We start from the raw sequence: 26,731 nt of genomic DNA, 5'->3' as shown, positions 1-26,731 counted from the left end.
ACAGACAATTATAGCTCTTCTGTTTGTGAAAAGATTGGTAGGAGGCTAAAAACATGTGCTGTCAGAAAGCAGACAGAAATTTCAGAGACCTGGATATGATTATTAATAAATTAATAATACAAATAATTAAAAATGTGTGTAGCTCTATTTCTGGAATGAACCTTCAAATACAATCTGACAGAAATCCAGTGTCCACCTTCCTCTTGCCTGCAATAAAATCTCACCAGGTTTCACCTGCAAGCTTGTTTGGGACTTAGGAAACTGGTCTGATGAATCCCTAGCTCTCTTCAGAGGATGTCAGTCATTTTCTCTGGAAAGCGGTCTGGGGCTTTGCGGCTCAGGATTGCTGGGGGGCAGATGACATAGATGGCTAGGAAACAAGTTGGTGCTGGGGAAAGGTGGAGACCGCCTTGGCACATTTCGGGCAGCGGCAGAGCTGCCCCATTTCCCTTGAGCTCCAGCTGTGCATGGGGATGCCAGATGCTGAGCATCCGCCCTGTCCCGGGCAGCGCTGCTGGTACTGCAAGAAAACCGTGGGATGAGGTGTGTGATTCCGTTCACTGCCAACCAAAGCACCAAAGAAACACACATTGTTGAAGTGTAACAGAAATAGCACTTTGTCTGCAGTGATCCGGGCTGAGGGCTTGCCCTGTGGAAGATGCTGGTGTCTATCAAGCACTCATTTCTCCAGCGTGGCCGTCCCACCATGGGGCAGGCCGAGCGTCACTAACACGTTAAGGGCTAATAAACCACATTGATGACAGTAACTTCATTGCTGTGATTGCCCGGCTCACATAAAGCAAGGAAAAGACAGTGTTATAAAACTAAACATAGCTTGTATAAGCTGAAGTGGTCAACAGTAGGAGACAATTTCTGCTACGGTCCCTTTTCTATTGAAGTGAAGTTGAAAGCTCTTAGGATCTCCCAGAGGAGACCCTGGCAAAGCAGCATGGGCCAGCCAGGGTGGTTTGGTTTATATCCACGTTTCCCTCTCAGGAGCCTGTCCTCCACAAGTAGTTTGTGAGACGGGGCAATTTAACCTGGGAACCAGTGGTTTCTGTTGCCCTTGTTCAACATCTGAAGAAAAACAAACAGAAACCCAGCATGCTGTCTTCTTGGTCACCCTTGGCTCTTTGTGGGATTCCTCTGTTGTTTCTCAGATCTAGTGAATGGACAAGAAGGAGATCTGGAATCGATCCTATTTGCAGCAATCTTAGTTTTTGCTTTTTTGAGCAGGAAGAACTATCAAGCATTAATGTTCTTTTTTACATTTTTCTACCAGTGATTTTAGGTTTAAAAAGAGTGGGTATTACTAGTCAAGGCTCTGATGCTGAGCTGGGACTGTTATCATTGTTTGATGTCTTCTCCATCATACTGGGAGTGTAAAAGGTGCAGACTGGTCACATCCGCGGCTGCTTAGTCCCTTGGCTGTGGCAGAGTGGGCAGAAGAAGGTCCAGGATGGAAAAAAATCATGACTACAGGCAGCCCCTTTCTCCTTATGAGGGGTGGGTTCATGTCTTGAGGGACAAGAAGGAATTACTTCCCAAAACTTATAAAACTCATGCAATGAGACTACACTGGCTCTCATTACACTGTGTGAGTGGAGGTGACTCCTTGGGCAAACTCACGGAAGATCCAGGCTAACTCACAGAAATCGAAGTGAATTTTAGCAGAATAAACACTTGTCTGTAGCTCATCTGGCTCTTTGACCTCTGTGGTCCATATCTTGAACTGCTGTAACTCTGTGCATCCCTTCTAATTCCAAAAGTTTTGCACCAGCTCTGAAGGTCTGGCCAGTTACGTCTCTAAGAAATGTCCAACCTGCCTGTCTTCTAATTACTGACGATGTGCCCAGATGAAGGGGCTGAGGTGAACGGGCACTTTTTGCAACAAAGAGGGAGTGGGACAAGGAGAGGCTGGGGCGGTGAGGAGGGAAGCAGAAGTATCCCTTTCACAGGCTGGCTCAGGTACCTCACATGGACGTACCCTGAACGCATCGCTTCCCTGGGACCAGCGCTTGAATCTACACCTACTTAAACCTTTTTTTGCTGTGATACCGTCTTCACAGAGTTATCAACTCCTTAGCGGAAGAATATGCCACATGTAAACTCCCTCAGTATGATTTTTGTCCAAGTAATGGACGAGAGAAAGATCTACTTTTGTTATGAGGCAATTGTACTTAATTATGGAGTAATTTATGCTCAACAATTGACTGTGTTTTTCACCGTTGCTTTTTGAGGTCAGCTGCTCTTGGCTCTTAATTACACTAGCTGAGGCTTTGCAAATCTCTCCCTTTCCCTGTGTGTCAGGGAGAGATTATTTTCTAAAAACAGACGTTCAAAGAAAATATGGAACAGAGGTAGAGGACGTTTGAGTCCAAGCACAATTAAGTACTCCCTAATAAAAAGCTCATTTCAGCATGACATAAACTAAAAAGCTATAAAATGAGCAGTGGACAGGATGAACATCTGTTCTATGTTTTGATTATCTTAGGTGTACAATGTACTAGTTTTAATAGGGAGGGTCTTGCTGAAAGACCTCAGAAATGGCTGCTGCCCGATGAGTGGAAGATCCCTGCCCGTGAAGATGCGGGGAAGGGTGCCTCCTTGCAGCTCTGCAATGCCAAATCCATGGTGCCCCACCTCCCGCGTGTTTCTTTAAAGCCAGTTTCTGAATTAATCCATGAGGCCATGTGGGCTGAAATAAGCCCGAGTCTCTGGCTGAAAACTCAGTTCTTGTACTCGGGGAGAAAAGAATCTGTGATCTGAAAATTTCCACCAACATTTTTCGTTGTCCCTCCCTCCTGCTGCCTCAGCTGAAGTGGTAACAGGGCCAGAGAGCTCTGGAAGCCAACCAGGGAGGTTTCTAATAAAAAAAGCAAACAAGGATGAAGTTCCTTGATCTTTTTCCCAATTGCTGTGGATAGTCAGAAACATAAACCTTCTCAGCATAGTTTAATTTTCTCTTAAATTCTATGGGATTCTATGGCTGCCTAGGACTAATTTGCCTCTAATCAATTCATAGTGTTTTTTATGGCCCAGGCCAAAAAACTGTCACGCAACTGGGATGCTCTCCGAGCAATGGTGAAATGAGCTTTGAATAACGCGTAGAAAGATCTTTTTGGAAGGTGTTCTAGTTTTCTTTGAAAACCTTTGTATTCGAAGCTGTTGTTACAGAATAAGACACCTATGGACCAAACTTTTCAAAATGTACAGAAAAATCTACCCTTTCCTTATGGTTCAAGCAGCAGCTGAAATCGATTCTTAATATCAAGGAGAGGACTTGCGGGATGTACTGTAAGTTGTATTTAGGGATAAAACGAACAAGCACTAATAATAAAGAGGAGGCTGAAAATAGTTCTTTTCAACTAAGCACCTTATTCAAACATATTTGATCTCTCGCCTATCTATTCCTTCTTTAGATCTTGAAAGTGTGTCTGTAGTTCAACCTGAAAATTTTAAAACACACTTTGTCTGAAACAGCTCAAATTGTAACTCAACCTTTCTCCTGTAGAATTAGAATAGATGACTATTCTGATATCCATCTATTTACAGAATGGAAAATTAACATTATCTTAACTGTAACTTACTGTTTTTTGAGGGAAGAGTCATTGTTCAGACTACTTAGAGACTGAGAGATGCAGTGCATTCTTAGCAGAATGAAAAATGTGTTTGATGTTTTTCATTAAATTCTTATTTTAAAAAAGGGCATGGAAAAATATGTCTATGAATACACAAAGGCTGGAGGGAAAGAGATACAAAGCAAAATTTTGTTTTCTGGTATTCAATTTTTCACAGAATAGCAAATGTTTCTTTTCTAAAAATGAGAAAAGCATTTTTACAGGCTTTTCCAGTATTTTTAATAGGGAATTTTGACCATTTTCTGACAAGCTCTCTCTGTCATATTTTATAGTTGCAAATAGTTGGTATTTTACCAGACGAGACACATTAAGAAGACAAAAGCATAGAAGGTAGCAATGTGTAGTAAGCTCCTAAACCATACAAAAATATGGCAACTCCTGCTATAGGAGGCCAGATGTTGGGGCAGATGTGGGTCTGCTGCTCTTCACAGCTGACGTGGGCTAAGGAAAAGCAGTGGGCAATTCAGAGAAGTGGTGAATCCAATTAGTTTTCTCAGTAGCAGTTTGTTTTACACCTGCAAGGTCTTTAAACTTGCATGAAATGACACAGCAGTTTCCCAAAATGATTTGGGAAATCATCTCTCCTTCTCTTTTTATCTGGAGCCACTGCACAGTGGACACATCCTTCCCATACCATAACTTGGTTAAGACATTCAAGTATCAGATCTGCCTCAGCAAGACAGAGAAGCACACGCTCTTTGCAGTCGGCTGTGCTGCCTTTGGACTCCTCCTCGCTCTCCTCTTCCCTCCCAGGAATGCCAGTGTCAAACCAAAACCCAACCCCAAACCCTTGGCAGAGCAGTGGCTTCTTTCCATAACACCTCCTTTAAGGCTCAGGCCTTTTAATTTTCACTTTTTATTCAAACCTATATATTCCATGTGGCTACTCTTAAGTACACCCCTCCCTCCCTGTCCCCCACACCACTGCCAGCTGGGCCTGGTCTCTCCTCAAGGGCTGCTGCCACCATCACCCCGCTCAGTTACAATGCCCCCATGCCAGTGAAGTCACTTATTTCAAATTTCTGTAGGAAAATCCTGCCTTATCAGGTCATGCACTGACATTAAAATTATTTCTACAATGCTCTGCTTCTGCTGTCTGAGGCCCCCACGTCTGTGCTGGTGGCTGTAGCATGAGAAGCTTGTTCGGAAGAGCCAGGTTCTCAGCTGATATTAAAACCACCTTTGGCCAGCCCTGATTTGCACTAGTTAACCAGTGTGTGGCAAGAAGCAGGTCTTGTTCATGGTTGGAAAAGGAGGACAGGTTGCATCTATATAGAATTGGGAGAAGCAAGGGCTAGCAAAAGCCCCAGCGCCCACCCCAGCTCCCTTCTGCACTGTCCCCTTGGTGGGGAAGATGCTCCTGACCAAGCTGCAGAGCCCACATAAGGCAGCCCAGGCTCTGGTCGTTCACAAGGTTGTGTTGCTCTTGCATCGGGGGCTTCCCTTTTAGGGTGGCTCCTGTGGCCAGCTTGTCTGACATTGTCCATGCAATGCCACCGGATGGGCCACGTAGCAGTGGCTGGGTCAAGCGTGTTGCACCCAGCATATCCTCGTTGCAGGGAGATGTGTGGGGAGGGACCAGGCACTGGGTTTCCTGAAGCACAGGCTCAGGCTGGAACTGCGTGTGCAGTACAGACCTAACCGGTGGCCCTGCATCTTGTAGGGTCCAACAGTCACAAAAGCTGGGGTAGGAAACCCCTGCCATGTATTGCCATGAGGGAAAGCACTGAAGAAGAGGGGAACGAAACGCTGCGCACAGCAATGATCTCTCCCAGCCACCCAAATACCGTGTGTCACGGGCAGGGCTAGACGGGGAGGGAACAAGGCACGTCTGGGCAGGACGCTTTAAATCTCACCACTCGAGAAAACTAGGTGCCGGGTTTTAGTGTTAGTAACTGAGTGCTCCTAGGATGAGTAGACATAGAAACCTCTGGGAGAACACCGATTCAAGGAAACGCTTCCAACTCTACAAAAAAAGTTGGATGGCTTTGCCTCACATTGCCAAGGAGCTGAGTCCACAGAAAGGACACTTTTATGAACTGCTCAGAACCATGTCAAGCTCCTCTCCTCCACCGCTCTAGATAACTGCAGACCAAGGCAACGCTTTAACAGACGGCTACAATCTCTCTCCACCACAAAAGTGATAATTTGCAGGCTTTCCATGACCTCATATGAAGCTGAGTTGGCTGATGTGCATTAGGCTGGCTCTGGGGAGTTGACAAGCATGGCTGACACAGTTATAATCCAGCCTGCCAAAGGGAATGAAGAATAACAAAGATTTAAAACTTTAATTAAAAATCTTGAAGCAAGTGAAATGCTGGGGAGAGTGGTAACTCCTTTGCAGGGTTGTCAGTTTGGGATTTCTTTTGGTGGGGAACAGAGGAGCTGCAAGCAGGAAGGAGGGTGGAGATACGTTCAGAGTTATCTGCAAATGTGTACCATATTTTTTAATGTATTGATGAACAGTTTTTATTAATGGCTCACATGAAGGGAGAGATAGTGAAGGAATCTGAAGGCACTACCATTACACAACTGTCTGATCTACGATGTCAATTCTGTTGCACAACCCTGCATAAAACTGAAATAAACACAACCGACATGAAATGCAAAAGTCTTCTTGTTGTTCTTTTCTGATATAAACTACTTGAGCCTGGGCAAATGACAAGAACAAAGAGAAACCTGGCCTTTTCCTCAGATGAATGTGCTTGCATGTCCTCTATCCCATTAAAACGATACTAATTTATAGTGACGTGAATATTTTGGGAAGTATCAACAGAAAAAATTCCTGGAAAACCCGAAGGGAGAGCTTGAATGTCCATCTTCAGAAACAGAGTATTCCAAAATAAAGCTGCCTTACGTGTTTATTATGCCTTTAAAAATCAACCTATATAGCCCTCTGAACCCTGTAGCAATATTACCAGTGAGTCCTCCCTTCCCTCGTACAAAAGATGAAGCAATTGTGGTTAGATGCCAACAACAAGGAAGGTGTCAGTAGTTTAGAGACGTGTGTTGAGTTGATCTGAAGGTCCCTGTTTTATTTTGCTAGGCTAAATAGTTAATTTTAATCCATAGAACTGTATTTCTCTTGGGACAGGCTTTTACTGCCGTTGCAGAACAGATAGTGAAGAGTCAAGTCAACGAAGATGAATAGGGTTTTAAAAGCCACGCTTAGCTTCTGAAGGTTCAGAGAGAGAGTGAAAAGCAACCTCCTGCTCCAGCCCTTGCCTAGCCCTAACGCCGGTGCAGGCGGCGAGCACAGAATGACACCTTCGAAGGAGGACTCTTCTGCAAGGCCACAGCCAAGAGCGCTGCCGAGCCTGGCAAGGACCAGCCTCAGCTAGAATCTGTTTCCTCCTCTTGTCTCTGCGGGGCATCGAATTAACCTATTTGAACATTCTTCTGGCTATTCTTTCTTCGCTCCCCTCACGATTTCCCTAACCAAGAGTCTTTTGCAAGTAATAATGAACAAAAGAAACCCTTCTAGTGTTGGCTTAATCTCGGCGTCTAGTGGCACTATTCTGGCAAACAAAGGAGTTTTGTCCTCCATAATTACACGTTTTGGTTGAGATAATGTTTTGCATATTTCTCTGGGGCTCTTCATATGTTTAACATCTATTTATTAACTTAAGCTCGCATTTCCCTGGGAGCTCCTCAAGTACACAACATTCCCCAACAGATGAAGTCACTGAGTTTTAAAGAGATGAAGACCCAAATTTTCAAAAGCACAAAAAAAATTGCGCGCTTTGTTCTTTCAATGCCTGGGTAAAGCAAAGCCCAAGCACCACTCCCCATATGTTGAATCTGTATTAGCTGCAAACGCCAGGTGCTGCTGGAAGTCAGCTCCCCGCGGCAAATAACCCTGCAATAGAGAATCGATCCATTGGAATTGCATTTTCAGGGGAAAATGCCTTACTGAAAGTGTGTGACCAGCCAATGTTTGAGAATGTCAAAGGCAGAAGGAAGGTTACCCTATCACATTTTAGGCTTCTTGTGATGTTCCAGACCACTCCAGCCCTATTCCTAAGTAAGGATCTAACTAGGACAATTGGTCATCACAGCCCTGCTCTGATCTTTCCCATTACTCTGTCAGACGAATAGCACGAGGAGTTTTTTGTTTACAAAGCACTATTGCTGAGGCAATTGCATGAGAAATAAGCCTCTGGGTATTGCTGTTGTAGATAGTTCCTGTAGCTTTAGAGTAGATATCTTCAAAGACATCTTCTGCCCATCTACATAGTGAATGAATACCGCATTCAAGCCTTCTGTCACACTATAAGTCACTGTATGCATTCGTACATAAGGTGTGATTTTATGACCAATCAGCCAGGCTCCTTGGCGTAGTCCTAACCAGGAATATTTGTGTGATGATGGCCAAGTAGTTCCCCCATCCCAGCCTTTCCAACCGTGTGCTCTCTCATGCTGGCAAAAGAAGCTGCATGTGCAATAGCTTGAATCCCTCGATAAACTCGCAACATCAAGAGACATCAAAGATGTTCAGCCCCATTCACCAGCAAGTCTTAATTGATATCTTGAGCGAGGCTAGAGGACTGCTAAGATAAATCTAAACAGTGACCTATTCATCAGCTGCACTCAAAGAACTTCCATGTATTTTACAGGAGGAATTTGTTTAAGGTATGCTCTTATCTAAGAGAATTCGTAAAGCCTTAAGAGATGACATATATATATATTTTTAAAAGCTCCCTGATTTTATATGAACACTTGAGATATGTTAATCTGTGAATTTATTCAGATTTGTAGCTCAGCATAAAGCTGTCTGGTTTTTGGACAGCCCTTTTGATTTACCATCCTGTGGTGAAATCGCTGCAGGAATCTGGAGAAGGTCCAATTCTATTTGTTTAAAGTCCTGATCATGTGGCTTTGGCATTCCTAACATATCCAGCAATCATTTGCTTTTAATTACCATTCATTTCAACCACATAAGTAATGAATGTGGCTACCACATCCAACTTACAGGCTGTGTAAACTCTTGAGCTGGGTGGAACTTTCTTCTATATAGAGGCTTAACTATAAATTTAACTCCAAATGTGAATCCTCTTAACTTATTTTAGGCAGGCCTTTATAAGTTTAAAATAAAAATAAATAAAAAGGAAATGAAAAAAGCCTTAAATGAAAGATTCCACACAATACACCTGATTCACTTCAGAAGCAATTTCCTGGACTCCCCAACCTCTTGGTATGACTGTAGAAACCTTAAAAAAACAAGTTGATTTAATGTTTCTATTTATTCATGGTGTCCAGTTTCCAGAGGAGTCTGTGACTTGTAGTTTTAAACTCAATTTAGCATTTAAACTCATTTTCAGCTGGCTCCCAGTGGAGCAACAATTAGAAAAGGAAAAGAGTTCAAAGAAGAAGGGTTATAACCTTTCAGCGGTATGTTTGCCTGGAGTTTTTTTTTTTTTTTTGTAAAAAAAGAAAGTATCTCTCTTACTATTCTTCCTACATTTGGCAAACACTAGCTCAGACGGCCAGGTTGTGAACCTGTTGGTGTAGAGAGCTTCATGGTTAGGTACAAACCAACACGCAGAAGTCTTTCATGGCAGCTGACGCAAAGGTTCATTTTTTAGGGGTACTGTTATTTGTATCATGCTGAAAGCCCAATATCAACAGGCCCAGCTTCCCTTGAGGAAAAAGAAATTTCACACCAAATCTGAGCAAGAGGAACCTACCAACAAACACAAAGAGAAGCTGCACTGTTCCCAGTGACAGGACGAGGGGCAACGGGCACAAGTTAGAACATAGGAAGTTCCGTTCAAATACATGGAAAAACTTCTTTACAGTGAGGGTGACAGAGCACTGGAACAGGCTGCCCAGGGAGGTTGTGGAGTCCCCTTCTCTGGAGATTTTCAAGACCCGCCTGGACGCAGTCCTGAGTAATGTGCTCTAGGCAATCCTGCTCTAGCAGGGGGGTTGGACTAGATGATCTCTAGAGGTCCCTTCCAGCTCTGAAGTTTCTGTGATTCTGTGATTCTGTTGCACGCTAACCTTGTGTTAAACCTACGCATCTTGTGCTGTCGAAGGTTCCAGCTGAGGCTGGTGTCCCAGCAACCCACACGCTGTAAATAAACACTGTGGGAGCCACTGTAGGCAGTGACTGGAGGAGGTATTGTAACTCTCCAGAAGTTATAACTGTCCAAACTTGGGAGTCGAGCAGTGGCCTGCAAGTCAGGACCTGGGCCCCCCATTTATTAAACTACAGCAGTTTCATCACAGAGAGCCGGAATCTGTACGTATTTTGGTGTATTCAGAGTTAACCTGTGCTTTCTATAGTAACAACACTTTCTGTAGCCAGCAGTACTCTTATGAATGGGCTTCCAGTGTCATAAATTCAGCCTCGAGATTCAGCCTCTGCCAAGACCTGGCTACCAAAAATCTTATTTGGAAGCACTGTACTTCATGAATACCAAGCGATAACGAGTTGGCTTGTTTGCTTTTCCTCTCCACCAGTCCTCGTAAACATATGATATGGAAGCCTCCCCTGGGAGTTGCTCCGCGATTGGAGCGCACGGGTACCCCCGGGCAGGACCTGCGACACGTGGGACTGCGGGATAACGGCGTGCAGGGTGACCCAGGCGTGCTGAGGCTTCCACATAGAGCTGTCACGCACTCAGGTCAGAATGGATCAGGTCATATGCCTGACATAATGGGCGTTGTGAACATAAATGAGTCTCAGTGCTCTCACAGTTTACTTGGTTAACCTGGCTCGAGAAAGAGACCTCTTATGCAAGATTTGATCCCTTCAATTTGAGCACTGTATCTTAGAGGCATTATATTTTTGAGGGAAAAAGTGATGCTACAGCAGCAGAAGAGACAGGCAGGAAAATCGTTACCAGCGTGTCCTAAAATTACAGCAGACCTGGACAAAAAGCTTATTTTTATAAAGCTGGCTGACAGTACACCTGACCATTCTGACTGTAACGAAATTACTAAAAGGTGGAAGTGTAAGCATTTACTATGTTATCCATCAGCCCATAATAAGACAACTAGATTTGACCAGAGAGACCTGAAAAAACAATCAGCTAGGGTAAATTAAATCAAGATTTTGTCTCTGTTTCAGGTGGTCAGAAAAAGATCTACCATATATTCTAGAAGAGGTACAACATATAGCTGGTGTCAGATAATTCGTACCTTCAGATAGCTGCAAGGAAGAGATTTAGGAAAGAAACCCTCACTCCCAAATAAGCAAAGAGAAAGTCGATGTGCTTGTTTGAATTAATTAAAGAAAAATAAAATTGCTGAATCCAATGTTTTGATGAGCAATGTGCTGTGGTTCATCTGCTGCTGCTGAAACTCTCCACTTCGGGAAGACAAATGTTTAAAAAGAAAAAGCGAATTTGTCCCTGGTCACTTGAAGAGGGCATAAGAATGACAGAGAGAAATGACAGCGGCATTCATACAGAGACACAGTGGACTCTGGATTAAAATTATCACTAGGCCAGGCTATTAAAAAAAAAAAAAGGCAGATCACACAAGGTCCCGAACCACTGAAATTTGATGCTCACAGGCAGAGACGCAACCCAGGGCGAACGGTTTTGAATGCAAGGGGAAGCCAAGGCTTTCTCATCAAAACTCCCCCTTCCCCTGTTGTACTCCTTGCTATTGCTGGTAAGCTGTAGCTGATTTTTGAATCGGTTGCGGCGAGATGATTAAAAATGGTGATAACCCATTAGCTGGAGGTGATGCTGTGGCAGCGCCCAGCTGGAGCTCACCGACGGCAGCAGCAGCCGGCAATGTGGTTCCAATCGCCGCCTGCCTTTGAAATGTCACCAGCAAAGATCTATAGACAGCCCTCCTGCTACAGGCCATCAGCGTCTACTCTTCGTGTTTGATTTTTATTTAACTTACTATGGGGTTGATCAGTTCCCAATGAAGCTGAGGGCACTTTGAGGCCCCTTTGAAAACTGAATTATCAAATGGAATTAGAGCCCCATTCAAAATTCACCTGTTTTTCATTTCATTAATGTGTGTGCCTGCATCTGGATCCATGACCCGCACAGCCCATCAGTTTTTTTTCCCTTCATGCTGCCCCTTTCATGTGTCTATGTTCCAATTTCCTCTTTTTCTCTTCAGGTTATGGATCACCCAGCCTCCATATGCTGATACGAGTCGATTTGCTCTCTCCCTGGCACTGCCGCGGCTACATTGATGCCTGTTTCCCTTCTTCTTCCTTAGTCCTGTATCAAACTTCCTCTCTTCTCAGCTGCTAGCCTACAGTTGTGGTCCCAGCCAACTGCTCCCACCTCCATGTACAAGTCTTTGATCCCATCTTCAGAGTGGCCTTTATTGACCTTAGTTCATCAGACTGCTTTTTGCACATTTGATGCAGTCACATGAACCACAGAAGAGTTACTATTCTCAAGAAATATGTTCTCTGACCTCTGACCTTTTTTTTTTTAATTGTCTGCCTCATCTGTAAGGGTGCAATCCACCTATTTTAGAACCACACCTACATTTTAGGTTACACTAGCGCACTGACTCAATGGCTAAATAATGTGGGCTTTGTCGCTAGTATCTTAAAAAAAAGGCATATATACACGCACGTACCTTGGCATTTTGAAGAGGAGGTTGGTAACTAGAGGGCCGATAGTACCTCCTCTGAGCAGCATCGGTATGAATGTCCCCGAGAAATAGCTCCTCCACGAGGTGGTCTAAGTTGTGGTGCAGGTACTGCTTCTCCACGCGGATCAGCTGGAGCTCGTGCATGGCAAAATTCAGAGCTTTGGTGCATTCACAGCCATTCTCTTCTCTCAGCAAATCGTAGCTCACATCCTGCTCCCAGGGGCTGTCTTCTGGTATAAATCCAGGACATGTGTGGTTCACCAGCTCACTTAACTTCTTGGCTACTGCTTCGTTGTGGCATATGATCTGTATGTTGCGTAGCTGATAATCAGCTTCTGTACCTCCTCGGATGATCCAGGATGCTTGGCGGAGACGTATCTTGCCACGTATAACTAATGTGTAGATAGGGTTTGTGCAGCGATTGCCACCATAGTAAAACTGATAGGCCTTAAATGTATTATTGTGGTAGAACCTGTAAGATCTTGTGATGAACTCTGGGCCTGCTCTAACTTCGCAGCTGTGGGAAGACAGACAGTGATGGAAACAAAATTTTAGCATGGTGGCACATCATGTACAGTGTAGGTAACAAGACTGAGCAGCACTGCATGGGTGCACAGAGACACTTGGGTGCTAATGTCCCTGTGGCATGAATGGGAGCAAACAGGAACCAGGCATCTGTGGCCTGCCAGTTAACCAATTTCCTCTGCTGTTATGCTCTTATTAATAAACTGATTCATGGTGATTGTATCTAACTAAGGGCTTTATCTTTGTAGGTTTAAATACTTTGAGTGATGCTTTGCTTTTTCTTTTTGTCTAGGGACCACCACGTGACTCAATTCTCTGAAAAACAGGAGCAGCTTATTAAACATCTATTCTTCTCTTTTGCATGGTAGATTTAGCAAAAGAACTCGTAACGTCAGAAAGTGTCTACAGAAATGCCAAATGTCTACAGAACAGTACAAAGAACTGGCTTCTGTGCTGCTGTAGAAGCTTCTCAGTGGAGCTCCTCCAGCTCTGGTCTGCAGAGGATGTGCAGGATCGCGTCCTCAGCTTTTCCACTCAAACTTACAACAGGGCTGGCACTTACTGCAAATTTATGACCATTAATGCAAAACTTCTATTTGTCTTAAATTTGGACCACGCAATATTCAGGTTTTGTGTTTTTTCTCTTTTTTTTTCTTTTTTTTTTTTTTTCTGAAGGTATAAATGTCAGTTAAATTCCACTTCCGCTAAGAAGTCCTTCTGTGCCTTCAAACTTGTCCCCCTTGTCACATCCGCACTGCTTAACGTAAATACACTACTTTCTGTTAAAACTCCCCAGTCTTTCCACTACAAGTCACTTCAAATAAGCATGTGAATATTGCCTGCTGAGACACAGAAAGCAAAATAGCTCTCTCAATTACAAGTCATCATGTATGGAGAGCAACAGAACTGGTGAAACACAGCTTCTTAATTTCTTTTGCTAATAAAACCTGTGCTAGACACGTGCTCTGAAAACAAGGACCCATTCAATGGATCTAATGCATGTAGTCAAAGACAGTACAATGCTATGTTTGAATAAGCATCCACTTTGGCAACTTGGGCTCCTTCCTACTCAAAGAGAGATTTACAGATATTTCACAGCATGCTGCTTAAAATCCAGACTATAAACTGATTCATCAAGACAGCTTCATAGCTGTACATAACTCCACTCCTTTTATGCATAAACATATAGAAAGCATCTGGAATTTAGAGCATCACTATATTAAAGAGAATATTTCCCCTGCTGCTTAAAAGTGGAAATATTCATCCTTCCTTCTCCGCTTCCTTCCCCTCTTCTCTTCCACATCTATCACTCAAGCACCTTGTTTTATCTTTCCTTACCCAGTAGAGACCCAGTGTCCCTCAATATTGGGAGGCATCTGGACAGTGATCCGGGCTCCATTGTGAAGGTGTTTCAGCATATGATGACACTGTGACTCCTTGAAAGCCCTCCATGCACTCTTCTCTAGGGACCGAGGGTGGGACCTGCTGTCCGGGTGAAGAAGAGCAGAACCTTCTCCCAGCCCTGTGACAGAAAAGTGTAAATTATCATGAGACCCTGCTGAGAAGGACTTCAACACGATCTAGGAGGTTGTGAACGTCTTGTGTTGAATGACGCTTGTTTGCAATGTTATGTGTCTAGAAAAGCACTGTTTACGTTTCTTTTCTCATCTGAAAAAAAAAAATAAATATGGGAAGCTCTTCCTCTCTGTCAGCCCACTAATAATCCGCTAAATAAATTTGCTTTACAAAATACACTGGAGAGAAGGGCTTGAATCAAAGTGCTGCGTTTCCACACCCAGGAGATGTGGCTCTGAACCTGAATTTTATAGACACCTCTGTAATCTCTGGTCAGGACAATCAAAAACCTTTTAGAAAGTTGCATCCAGATCCGGACATAAACTCTGCGGTTTCAACCCACCTCTAATTTGAACGCTTCTATAATAAACTTGCAAATAAAGACTACTCTTTAAAGCCAAGGGAAAACAGATATTAAAAGCAAAGCCTCTGCACACAGGAAGCCTCTGTGATGACTGAGGTGGTCAATTAAAGGCAGATTCTGCTATTTTTATTTTAAAGGGGAAAAGGAATTTCAAAATCTAATTTTATCTCCAGCACACAGTAATTTTGGTTTCTGGTAATGTATACATACAAAACCTACCAGCTCTCTCTACACAATATTAATTGAACAAAATGAATACGTAGCTTCAGAAGGAATGCGTCTTTACTTTTAGGCACAGCCTGCTCTTAGATATGCTGGAAAACACGGATCAAAAGAAAAACACACATCTAGAGGTTAAGAGGTGACAAACATGAACCTTACATAATGGGTTGGAAACTGTATTACTTTGCCAGAAGGAATTTAAGAACTAACAGGCTAGAAAACGAATACGGGGTGGGGTGGAGGGGCTGGTTGTGTGCCTGGGAAGTCGGGGCGGCATCTTGGGAGAGGGACGTCTCGCTAACGCGTGCTCCCAGGGACAGGGTCTAGGAGGTGTCTAGTGGGAGGTGTCCCTGCCCGTGGCAGGGGGGTTGGAACTAGATGATCTTTAAGGTCCCTTCTAACCCGAACCATTCTATGATTCACCCCCATCTTTTCTGGTGCCCTCTTGGCTGACCTGGCTCGGGAACTGGGCTGTTGGGGATCACCAGCACGTGGTGCAACCCTACATCGCGTCGAGCTGCCTAACGCAGGATCCTACGCTTTATGCCCCAGGCCCCATCCAACCTTCAGGCAGCTTCTTGGGCAGCACGCAGCATCGCTATAGAAATTCCAAGAAAAATCAGCATTATTCATTTTTAGGTAGACGCTGTTTCAAACCTTTGCCATTTCCCATTGCAAAAAAAGAAAACAGTGTCAGTGATTCGTTATGTTGGCTAGGTTGTAGATCTTCTGGAAGAAACTTGGGTAACACCTGGCAAAATGGCATTGCTAAAAATATAAATACAGGCCAACCATTTAAAAATAGCAATTCCAAAGCTAAACAAAGGCAAGGACTTATCCAGTAGTCAGGGTAAAGAATGACCAGAAAGAATACAATAAATACTTGAATGTAAACAGTGCTGACCACTGAATGATCTCACGATTTAATGAGATTAATGAATACAACCACACAAAGTCTTTACTGGTAAATCTGGTAGCTTTGTTGCAGGTTACAAATAATTCTTCCATCTGAATGAGAATTTACGGCCTTACTTTCTAAAGGGTAATAAACGCTAGGGATGCTTTGATATTTGAGCAGGCCGTCTGAGACGCCCCTAAAGGAGCCTGATTTTCAGAGGGTCACTACGTCTCCCTTTCTGGAAGTCAAGGCTTCTCAGGTTTTTCTACACTGGTGAGCAAAGTCATTCATGTTAGCCCCAAACAACTCCCATACTGCAGCCAGAAACAGTACAGCTGCTTCAGAAATGGTACAGCCATGGCAGGGTGACTCTCTGCTTGAGCTGACTACATTTTTGGAGAGACAGGATTTAGAATCATAGAATGGTTCAGGTTAGAAGTGACCTTAAAGATCATCTAGTTCCAACCCCCCTGCCATGGGCAGGGACACCTCCCACTAGACCAGGCTGCTCAAAGCCCCATCCAGCCTGGCCTTGAACACTTCCAGGGATGGGGCATGCACAACTTCCCTGGGCAACCTGTTCCAGTGCCTCGCCACCCTCACAGTAAAGAATTTCTTCCTAATATCCAATCTAAATCTCCCCTTTTTCAGTTTAAAACCGTTACCCCTCATCCTACCACTCCACTCCCTGATAAAGAGTCCTCCCCCATCTTTCCTGTAGGCCGCCTTTAGGTACTGGGTTTACTAAATAGTGCTTGACGTGCATGGTGGTAGAGCCTCCTGGGCTGAAGCCAGCACCTCTGCACGGCAGCTGTGTGCTGTGCCGCGTCTGCAGCCCACCTCACCTGGAGCAGCACTTGACACTCTCGAAAACTTGGGCTTATTTATTTTATCTGAAACCTGGTGGGTATGGGGCAGGTATCACAGGCTTTCACACTGCCAGGAGAACAAGTTCAGCCAGGTACAGGTAAGCTTAACAGTATATTTATTTTTGGCGTTACGAATCACAGCTAGTGACCGAGAATTTGCCTTCTAACACCCTTCTCCGTCTTTAAGTCTCCACATGCTCAAATAGCCCACATTACTTCAGCACCTCATTCTGAAATGGAGAGAGCGCTCCTGTCCGTGGGCTCAGAGCATCTTTTGCGTCAGAAGTGACACCGCCTGCAAGGTACCTGGTAGAGGCTGCAGCCATCAGTACTAACTTTCAACAGAAACGTATCTGTCAGGATGTCTCCCGCAGACAAATTGTCCCACACTGAAAAAGTCTTTGAAAATTTATATTCCCACTTGAAGTTCTTACATGTTTGAAACCTGCTATGAAGAGGAGGTTTTGAAATGGTCCAAGTGACTATTTCCAAGGTATTTTTACTAAAATATTTGCTTTTAAGAAGTTATATTTTTGCCTAGCTCACGTCTTTGCTATGATTCCTGAATACAGATGCACTTAAAAATGAATGATTTATTCATTTAAATATACTTGGGCATTTAATTTCTCCAAGCAAAAATCCTTCTGTGGGAGGATACTGTCTTGTATGTGCACATATCAAAGGGGAAAATGCAGCAACCACATTATACGTTCCCAATTATTCCCCGGAGGAAATGATGAAAAGAAGGGGGTTTTGAAGAGGCGTCAACTTAATGTGGTATTATACAGTGGCTTTTCTTTGATATAGCTCAAAAGCAACGGGGTCCCAGCTCTCCCTGTCACATGTATGTAGTTCTGTCTGCAACTTGCAAACAATAAACTGTCAGCGGTGGATGGAAAAGCGATTTACATCAATAGCTCTAGAGATCTGTACCTGCAGAGCGGGCATTTTTTTGGGACTCTATCCATCTGACTGCGACAAATGAGGGCAGGAGCAAGCTTAGGTAACCAAGGCGGGCATGAGAACATAACGAAGGCCGCAGAGACAGAGGAAGGGATGTAGAGAACACACACACGCTAGGCAACAGCACATAAGTAGGGCATGAATATCAGAATATGGATTATGGTATAATATTAAAAGGCAGCAATGGGACCTTTACCTATGTTTGTGTTGCTGGGGCAAGGAAATAATTTAGCACAGGCTCCTTCCTTACTGAGTAATCACTTCAGTGCTTTTATATTTACTGACATACATCTGTACATACAAGTAGCATACAAAGGAGCCATGACTTCCCCTTGTACCATCTGAAGATCAAACACCAAGACTGGTGATACGCTTCCCACACAGGGTACTAAACTGAACGCCGTCTGTCTCCTCTGTTTTTCCACGCAGCAGGTGCCCGGCGTCAGCGCAGTGTCCCCCCGCTCCACCCCTGGCAGTGCACAACGAGGTGCTCTGCAGAACTGAGGTCCTGCAAGGGATGACGTCGCTAATTTTAGAGGCTCCGTTTGGCCGTGTTAGATGGGACATCCCTGGAAGGCTCAAGGTTAAAATGTGCTTTCACAAAGCTGGGAAAATAATTTCACAGCTCTTTAAAAGCCCACTTTGGAGCCTAGATGCTGTTGCAACATAGTTGGAGCCACTACTTTCATTCAAAGAGATCCAAGTCTGCTATTCTTTACAGCATAGACAGATGGGAGGTTTCAGTACCTCCATCACAAGCCATGTAAGTATCTCAGACTCAACTGAGAGTATCATCTCAGACTCTCTCTGACTGACTTAAATTTTTGGGTGTTATGAAGGAATCTTACCCACTCGTTACAAATAAATAAATAAATTAATAAATAAAACCCACCATGTTATCACTCAAAAGTGGGACGGCCTTCAAATAAAAAACAATCATCTTTGCCTGAGACTAACAGCAATAATTCTGTGAAGCCTCTGGTCGGCTTTCACTTTAGCTACAACACAACCAGAGGTCCTAAGATTGTACCACCCACCCCATGGTGGCTGTGTATGCAAAGGAGCAAGTCCAAAAGGAAACGGAAAATTCCAGAATCCATCAGAAATAACAGCTAGAAAAACAAAGCAAAACAAACACATTTTCTGATGAGCTGATATCCAACTTCTCTTTCATAATCAAGCCCTAGCAGATCACAGCTTTAGCATCAAACTAATTGAAAATCCTACAAGAGGGGCTACAGCTGGCTGGGGAATCCCTGCCTGGGCCCTCACAGGTCCCACTTGACAGGGGCAGATGCCACAGCCATTGGAGTGGGAAAGTGGAGGTCAGCACCGCTGCCGCTCCAGTGAGACGTGGAGAGAAGCAGGCACCGCACCAGACAGAGGACTTCAGGCTCTCAGGTTCACCTATAAACCTGCATCTGATGTGGGAACAACCATTCCAGATAAAAATAATTGTTAGGGGGAGATAGGTTACTTTCAAGTTCTTCAAAGATTTCTGCACATAGCTGCGAGTGAAATACAAATCTTGAAAGGGCAATCTGTTGGCAGCCCCTTACCCAAACGTGTTTCAAAACCAGCTATGACAAAGCTCTCCACCAACATTTCTGCAAAAAACTGCGAGCTGCTAGAATAAATGTTTTGGTTTTCTGAAAAATAGCATGCAAATCATGTACAATTGCAACACAGATAATGATAAGTAGAGCTGTGCTTGAACACAAATTCTTATAATTTAACTCGTGCCTAAACACCCTGGCCAAATTCTGTTCTGAGCTATGCCAGATTGCAAAAGTATAACGCAAATTATCTTAAACTGTTTAATCAGTTTAATGAACACCTCTACCAGCATCTAAACTACGGCTGCAAACATGCCCAAGTGCAGTGCTTCAAACCAGGCTCAAAGCTACTGGTGTTCAGCATGTTCACCCTTTCCTAAATGGGAGAATAAATGTTACCTGAAAGTAGGATTCAAACCTGGATTTAGATTGGGATTGCTCAGTAGGAACCACTTCACTTTTCTTTCATTCATAGCAACGTAAATCCAGAAGAGCAGCGTTTTATTACGAATTAAAACAACCTTGAGTGACAGTACAAGTTCAAAACATGTGATGGCTTCATCTCTGATGGAAACATTTTAACATACGTGCTTTATTTCCGCAGCAAACTCTTTTCAAGTTAGAACTTGTCTGAAACTCGAAAAGGCCTTACAACAGATAAAGAATAATTGGCTGGATTAAGTTTATAGCTCTCCTTATCTGGGCCGCTGCCCCGCACAATTAAATAAAGAGACATTTGGATTACGCTCTTTCTTCATGTGGGATAGTGTTAGATAACGCCCGTGACAGGCTTTTAGCTACAGCGCAAACTTACGCAATTGCCATGGAGAATATCATGTCCTGTTACCAAGCCGCGCTCTGTGTTTACCAGTGTTTTCCCTGCACTTTAAACTTCAAAGAGTCCTCGCAGGATTGGGACCCAAATTAGCTACTACAAACAAAAGGGTTGGGAAAGGAAAGCTGGCTTTTATGGCCATGGAAGCAGAGAGGACAATGATTTCCTTTCACAGGTATCTGTTGCCTTCCTTGTGCATCCAGAGTTTCCAGGTATGACTTTCAAAGAGCCGCAAAATAAATGTTTCAGAGCGTGGAAGATCCTGAAGCAAGATCTAAAATACGTTTAGATGGGACAGCTAAACAGAAAGTCCTCCAAGGCTGACTGGCGCAGCGTTGAGCTCCTCAGTTATCTTACGGCTTTGTCCTTACTCGATGCCCCATCTTGGAAGAGGTCAGAGAACCAAGTGCCAAGCAGTTACACAGCTGATAACCTCTGCTAAATGGAAGTTAATTGGGATTACTGCTCTTAATTGGGATGACTGCTGCTACCCATGCGAGGTGAAATGCCACTGTCCGGAACGTGGGCTTCTTGATGAAGCCCCGAAAGGTCAAAGCCCACCTCCCTTCAGGGCAGCAGGAACTCTGCCGCTGGCATGAGTGGGTGCAGCACTGGGCCGTAAGTGCAATTCAATACTGACGGTAGTTTTGTCTTGCCCGCTTTGAAGGAAACACCCTCTGACATCTCTGTGTCAGAGACATCTGCCGTGCAGACCTCTGCCCTGTCCTCCACCCACACCTCACCACCAGGAGCTATTCGGGTGGAACTGCCCCCAACGCCGATGGGACTTGTGTCTGAGTAAAGACAACGCTAAGCAAGCTCACTACGTATAATCCCACCTGTTACCAGCCCTGCTTAAAGTGTCATGTCAGGAATAAAATGCCAGCCTTGCCTTGAATAGCTGAAGGTATTTGCCCTCAGTGTGGTTGAGGCTGGTTTTGGGCTTCATCGCCTGCAGCCCGCCTCCACTGGACACCCCACGGAGCACAAAAATTGCCCTTCCTATACATGGCACCTACATCCTACCGCTGTTATCCCACAGGCAAGCTACAGAGATGAGTGAAATCGAATTTACACTGACAAAATTGTGAATAAAATTGAGCCCACCTTCTAACGCTCCCTGCAAACTCTACAAGTCCTACACTAAGCAGCGTGTCTTCCCCTCTTCCTCTCTTTATCGTCTTCCAGACTTCCAAACGCAGTATTTTACTGAAGGAGGAGATCACATATGCCTCTAGCATGGAGCGCAATTATTTGTCCACTTTATGGATATGGGTATTTATATCTTCCGATGCATTTACTTATTATTTTTCTGAACAGGTTTTGAAATAAAACGCTTCTATGTAACTAATTTAAGAAATATTGCCAGAGAACTTTTAAAAGCATAAATGTGTTTTCTTCTGAAAGGCCTAGCAGTCCTGTCTTCATCATCTTTATTAGTACTATTTCCATGACGGTATCAACAAATTGTTTTACTTGAAGTTTCTAATTCGTTATTCTAACAGTAACATAATCAGAAATATGCTAAAGTCTCTTCTTAGAGACTTCAGACTTTCATTTATATTTGTAAAAAAAAAAAAGTTTACATTTACAAAAGAAATTAGCCAAATTTGTTTTGAATCCACTTGAACGTAGCTCTTATTAATCAGGTTTTCTGGAGCTGAATGATCTTAGCATTTGACATCTGAAACTTTTGTGGCTTTTTGTCTAGGCAAAGAAAACAGTGACAATGGACAACTTCCAGCTGCAAACCTTTATTTTTTTTTTTCCTGACATGGTACAGGTTTTATTTTGATTAATGAAGCCAAGTTTTTCCAAATTTTAATTCCGTGCGGTTAAAGTAGGCATTTCTTAATGTAATGAAAGCAGAAGCTTTAGCCTTGCAGGACGTTTTAACTCGTATTATAAAGCTTTAAGCCCTAAAAATCCTCAACCACCCACCCACACTCGCTCGCTTTTAACCCTTAAACTACCACGTGCAACAGAAACGCAAAAGAAAACATCACGTGCTGTGAAGTGGCTTAACACTGCGATCCCCCGGGATTGCTGGTTATTCTTACATATTACCAATCTGGGCTAGCTGCTGACTGAAGGATGTTCTTATCGACTCCATGGCACAGAGGGAAAAAGCTCGAGGCCAAGTTAAAGCTAACAGGGTAAATACATTTAGACGGACTACATTTCAGTGCATTATATGCCACTGATGTCATTTTCAAGTTTGTAAGAGGGCAGTAGTTTCCCGACACTTGAAGCTCAGATCCAAACCGTGTGCTGCTACACGACCGAGGTGTTTATGTACAAGGCACTGAGTTATACGTTTCTACAAGAGCTTAGGTTTATGTTATTTGGTGAAATGTAACTGCAGACGGAAGAAATGGATGATTTTCCTCCTTCATCCTCTTTTGGCAGCTGCTGTTTTGATCTGATCACTGGCCTTGATTTGTTTCCTGCTCCAGCCAGGGTTCAGCTCTGCTCTGTAATTCCAAGCAGATGAGCCGGGGAGTCCAACCCTGTAATTACACCTCCTCTCTTTACCCTCTAACTTCAAACCTCCCATTTTGACTTTTACATCTCAGATCACAGAGTTTTTAAAGAACACCTCTGGCGTTCCGGCAGGTCTGGCTCAACTAAACATGTTTCTACGCTCTCCGGATTTCATAGCTGAGCTGTGAGAAGGGTATAAAACCCCCTCCTGGGGAACAGGGTCTCCTGCTCTTTCTTTCTCCAAACAAAATACACAATCAGAAGCCCATGCTCTTTATTATTTATTGAATACCATCTGTGTGCTTAGCACTTGTACAAACACAGAGACAGACAATCCCTGCTCCACAAAATCAACTCCAGGAATAGCTTTGAAATCCTTACCCCAGCTCACAGATCTCACACTGAATCCACGTAGCTCACTTGCATTGTAACAGTTTAAAAAAAAATTCCTCTTTTTACAAGTAATCTTGGGGTCCTAAGGCTGGATGCTACTAAGTACTTCAGAATTAGGAACACTCTTCAAAACGATGCTGTAACCGAGTAGGTTGAGTCACTCTTTCAGAACAATATTGCACCCAGATTTTTCAAATCTGGCTGCCAAATGTTAGACATACCTAAGCAGCTCATTAAATACTCCCCTTTTCAGAAGTTGTTCTTGAAGAACACGGGCTTTCGGGAGAGATGGGTTATCTGTTTAAGTGCCTAAATATAGATTTACAAGCTGAACTTGTAAGTTTAAATACGCTAGCTTTTCTCACTAAAATTTTGTCTACTGTGCAGTTTCAGAGACGTGTCAGTCCAGGGCTAAGCTGAGATAGCATCAAAGCAGGACCGTGCGTAATGACACCCAGAGCCTCTGTGCTCTGCAGCGAAACACTTTTCGTTGGGTACACGACCCGGCGCTGCTGCCTAAGGCTTCCCAGCTAATACCACCACATCAAAAACCTCTTCTTCGCCTGCAGGTGAAACGCGGGTCCCCCGGGACATCTCGGCCAAGCTCCCCGCAGTTTGGTAGAGCCAGCCCTTTGCCCGGAGGTGCGTAAAGCATCTTTGTGCGAGGTGCCCGGACCAGCTGCTCCGTCCAAGCAGTTACAGGCGTGCAACGATAAAACCGCAGACACCAACTTCGGTAAAATCCGCCCGATTTCACCTACACCGGCCGGCTGCCGCTTCACGCCGCACCCACGCGTTTTGCGAAGGGGTGCAGCTAACGAGGGGATTCAGGCAGAGCCAGCAAGGGCTCTGCTCGCTTCGGCATCCGTACGGAGCGCCCCCCTGCCAGACTCCCACCGACTCCCACACCTAGGACGGGCGATCGCACCCCCCCGCGACCCTCTCCCCCCACCAGCGAGGTTGCGGGACCCCCTCGCAACCCAGCCGCCTCCTGGGGCGCGCCATGGGTAGCCACCCAGCCGGCTGGGACCCCCTGGCAACCCACCCGGCCCCGCACTCACCGTGCAGCAGCAGGGCTGGGAACAGGTATCTCATCAGGCTGCCGTACGGGGCGGACATCTCCCCGCCTGGCAGCCGCCCCTCCGCTCCGGCCGCCGCCGCCCGCGCCTCAGCGCCGCCGCGGGCAGCCCACGGCCCGGCGCTGGGGGGCAGGCGGCTGGCGGGGCCGGGGACCACCGGGCACCCTCCGGGGCCGGCGGACGGGCGGGGGAAAGGCGGCTTCCTCCGCTGCCGCTCCTCAGGGCTCCCGCCCCGCGCACCACCGCTGCCCCGGCAGGGCTCCGGCTCAGCCGCCGCTGGCTGCCCGAGGATGCCCGCTCCGCCACCGCGTCCCACGCCGTCTCCGCGGAGCGCGGCGGCGGCTCCGCTTCATATTTCCCCTTCCAGCAGGAGGAGGAGGAGGGGTCGGGAGGTGGGGACTCCTCCCGGGGCGGGGAGGGGGGCGGCCCCGCCGGACACCGCTCCCACGGCGGGGGAAGGGGAGCACGGGACGGGCGGGGAGCGAGCGGCGGGGACGGGGAACAGCGAGCACCCGGGGGAGCGGGCAGCCCGAGGGTTGTGAGGTCGGGTGGGATGTGGCCGGAGGGGGGAGGGCGGGGGGGGCGCTGGAGGACGCGTGGGAGAGCGGGCGGGAGCGGTCGGTCCTTCCCCGGCCGCGGGGAGAGCGGCCCCGGGACGCAGGGACGGGAGGTGCGGGCGGAGCTGCGGCTCCCGGCGCCTGAACCCCGCTTCCCAAGGGATGCCCAAGAGGGTGTTCGCCGCTGCGCCCGAAAGTTGGAGAGAAAGAAAGTTGGCGTGCCCCCATGCCTCGAAAAGAAACCTTAGTGGGGTTGCGGCTTTCCACGTAAATCGGACATTAAAAAAGCTAAAAATAGCTGCCTAGGTTGCCTTCTTTGGTGCTGCGCTCTCCTGCACGCTTCCCCCCCATGTCTGTTTTTGATTAGTTTTGCTTTTTATTCTAGTCTTTAGGCCTTGGTCATGCAAACACTTTACGCACGCGCTTACCGTGGTACACGTGAGTGGCTCATGTGCCCGAGTTTCAGCATGAGGCTTTCGTTTGTAATGTCCTCTGGAGAGGGACATCGTGTTTTCTAGTTTGTGTTTGGAGTTGTGGGCCTCATGGAAAAGAATGTGTAACAAATTGGAGGAAGTTTTGAGAAAACCAACATAACTGAGTTTTGAGCAGCTTAGCTGAGCTAAAGTGTTTACATGCTGCGTGCTTAAAAAAGGAATACAAACAATGACGATTCCTTCCAGCTCCCTTGAGAAGGAAGAATAAATTCAATCTTCCTCACTTATATAGGGAGGAAACTGAGACAGAAACAAGTGAGTGGTGAGTCAGAATTAGAGCTCCAATGCTTTGGATTCTCAGGGTTATGCTTGCGCATTCACACAAATGTTTTTCAAACCAGAAAGGGTGGTTTCCAGGGCACTTGGTGGCGGTCTGTACAAGCCTGTACTGGTCAGATATCCTCTCAGTGACCTGGAGAGAGATGCACAGAAAAAAGCAACATCCTTCAAGAAACAGGTGTCCATGAACATGAACAGGTAATGCTGGCTAAGGCTGTAAAAATACCCTCACCCAACGTTGCTTGCTCATCTTCAGCCCATTCCTGTAGTTGCCACAGAGGTGTTTGTCAGGCATGTACGTGAAGGGAAGTGATTCTGGCCGTAGACGCAGTGCATTTTGAAGAAGCCTTGTGTATCCACTCGGCTGTTTTCAGGACTAAGCCAGAGCAAAATTCTGATTTTGCCACTTGTAACAATCCTACAGCGGCAGAGACACCCAAGTGTCTTCACCTGCAGGTTCAGTAAGTGGAACATATCCAGCAAACAAGGAAAACAGCAATGTTCACTTAAATACAGTAAGAGCATCTGTGGGATCCCTGGTATATTTCAGATCTGTGTGTGATGGTTGCCTTTCCTAAGAGGAGTTCCTACCAGGATGATCAGTGGGGATAATGCTGGGTGTGCAAATGGGTGATATAAGAACAAGTAAAAGGCAGTGTATGTGGGAAAGTGAATTGTCGCGTTGGCCATGAGCACGAGGTTATCACGAAGGGGTTCTGCCTGATAGAAGAAGCCAGCTTGAAGAGTCTCACGTGTTTGGCAGGCGTACAAACAATACAGTGTGTAGGAAGGCTCTTAATGTGATGCTATTTACATGAGTGTAAAAGGTAGGCCAGCATCACCATAAGCGGTAATGAAGGACTCGTACTTTTGAAGTATAATTGTATAAAAGCAGCAACATCCAAAAGGAGAGCCTTTTTCTATAGACACAACCTGCTTTACCATCCCCAGATTGAGCAACTTAATTATCTGCAAAGAGATGAGACTGCGGATCACCTGCAAAAAGTCATTTATCCCAAAAGTCGGTTATCCCAGAAGCTCACGGTTTCTTCCCTGGGAAGTGACAGTCCCCCACAGCAGCATCACTAACAGCTTTTCGTAAGAAGAAAGGGGAATGACTTTACTGCTCCATTGGCCAACTTGGTAAATGAGGCTCCACTTGTGATTTACTATCAGTGCAGCTTCAGATGTGGTAATGAAGTAAAAGGAAATCGATACCCGATGGGTTCAGACACGGGAGAACTTGCCAAAACCGACATAGACTATACTTTGTCTTTTACTCATCTTTCTGATTTTATGTTATTTTAAGGATGTGGGTTTTATTTCAGCCTCATGCACAATATTTTTTTTAAATATACCAGTCCTACTGGTTTCATTACTGCGCCCCCGTTCAGAATGTGCTGTAATGGGGAGCAGTGAC

At 45.2% G+C, this 26,731-nt stretch overlaps 1 protein-coding gene across 1 annotated transcript in view; it reads right to left on the bottom strand.

Moving 5' to 3' along the window:
* APCDD1 (APC down-regulated 1) overlaps positions 1-24,314 on the bottom strand; it is a 30,280-nt gene extending 5,966 nt beyond the window's left edge. Inside the window, exons 1-3 of the mRNA XM_074576629.1 lie at positions 23,964-24,314; positions 14,082-14,265; positions 12,204-12,735 (exon numbers count right to left, since the gene is read on the bottom strand). Coding sequence (XP_074432730.1) covers positions 12,204-12,735; positions 14,082-14,265; positions 23,964-24,021 — 774 coding nt within the window. The 5' untranslated portion in view covers positions 24,022-24,314. The remainder of the gene's footprint in view (positions 1-12,203; positions 12,736-14,081; positions 14,266-23,963) is intronic.
* Between the last annotated feature and the right edge of the window lie 2,417 nt (positions 24,315-26,731).

The sequence above is a fragment of the Larus michahellis genome, chromosome 2, assembly GCF_964199755.1.
Source record: "Larus michahellis chromosome 2, bLarMic1.1, whole genome shotgun sequence".
Lineage (NCBI taxonomy): Eukaryota > Metazoa > Chordata > Aves > Charadriiformes > Laridae > Larus > Larus michahellis.
The sequence above is the reverse complement of the archived record's forward strand: the minus strand, read 5'-3'. Positions and strand labels throughout refer to the sequence as shown.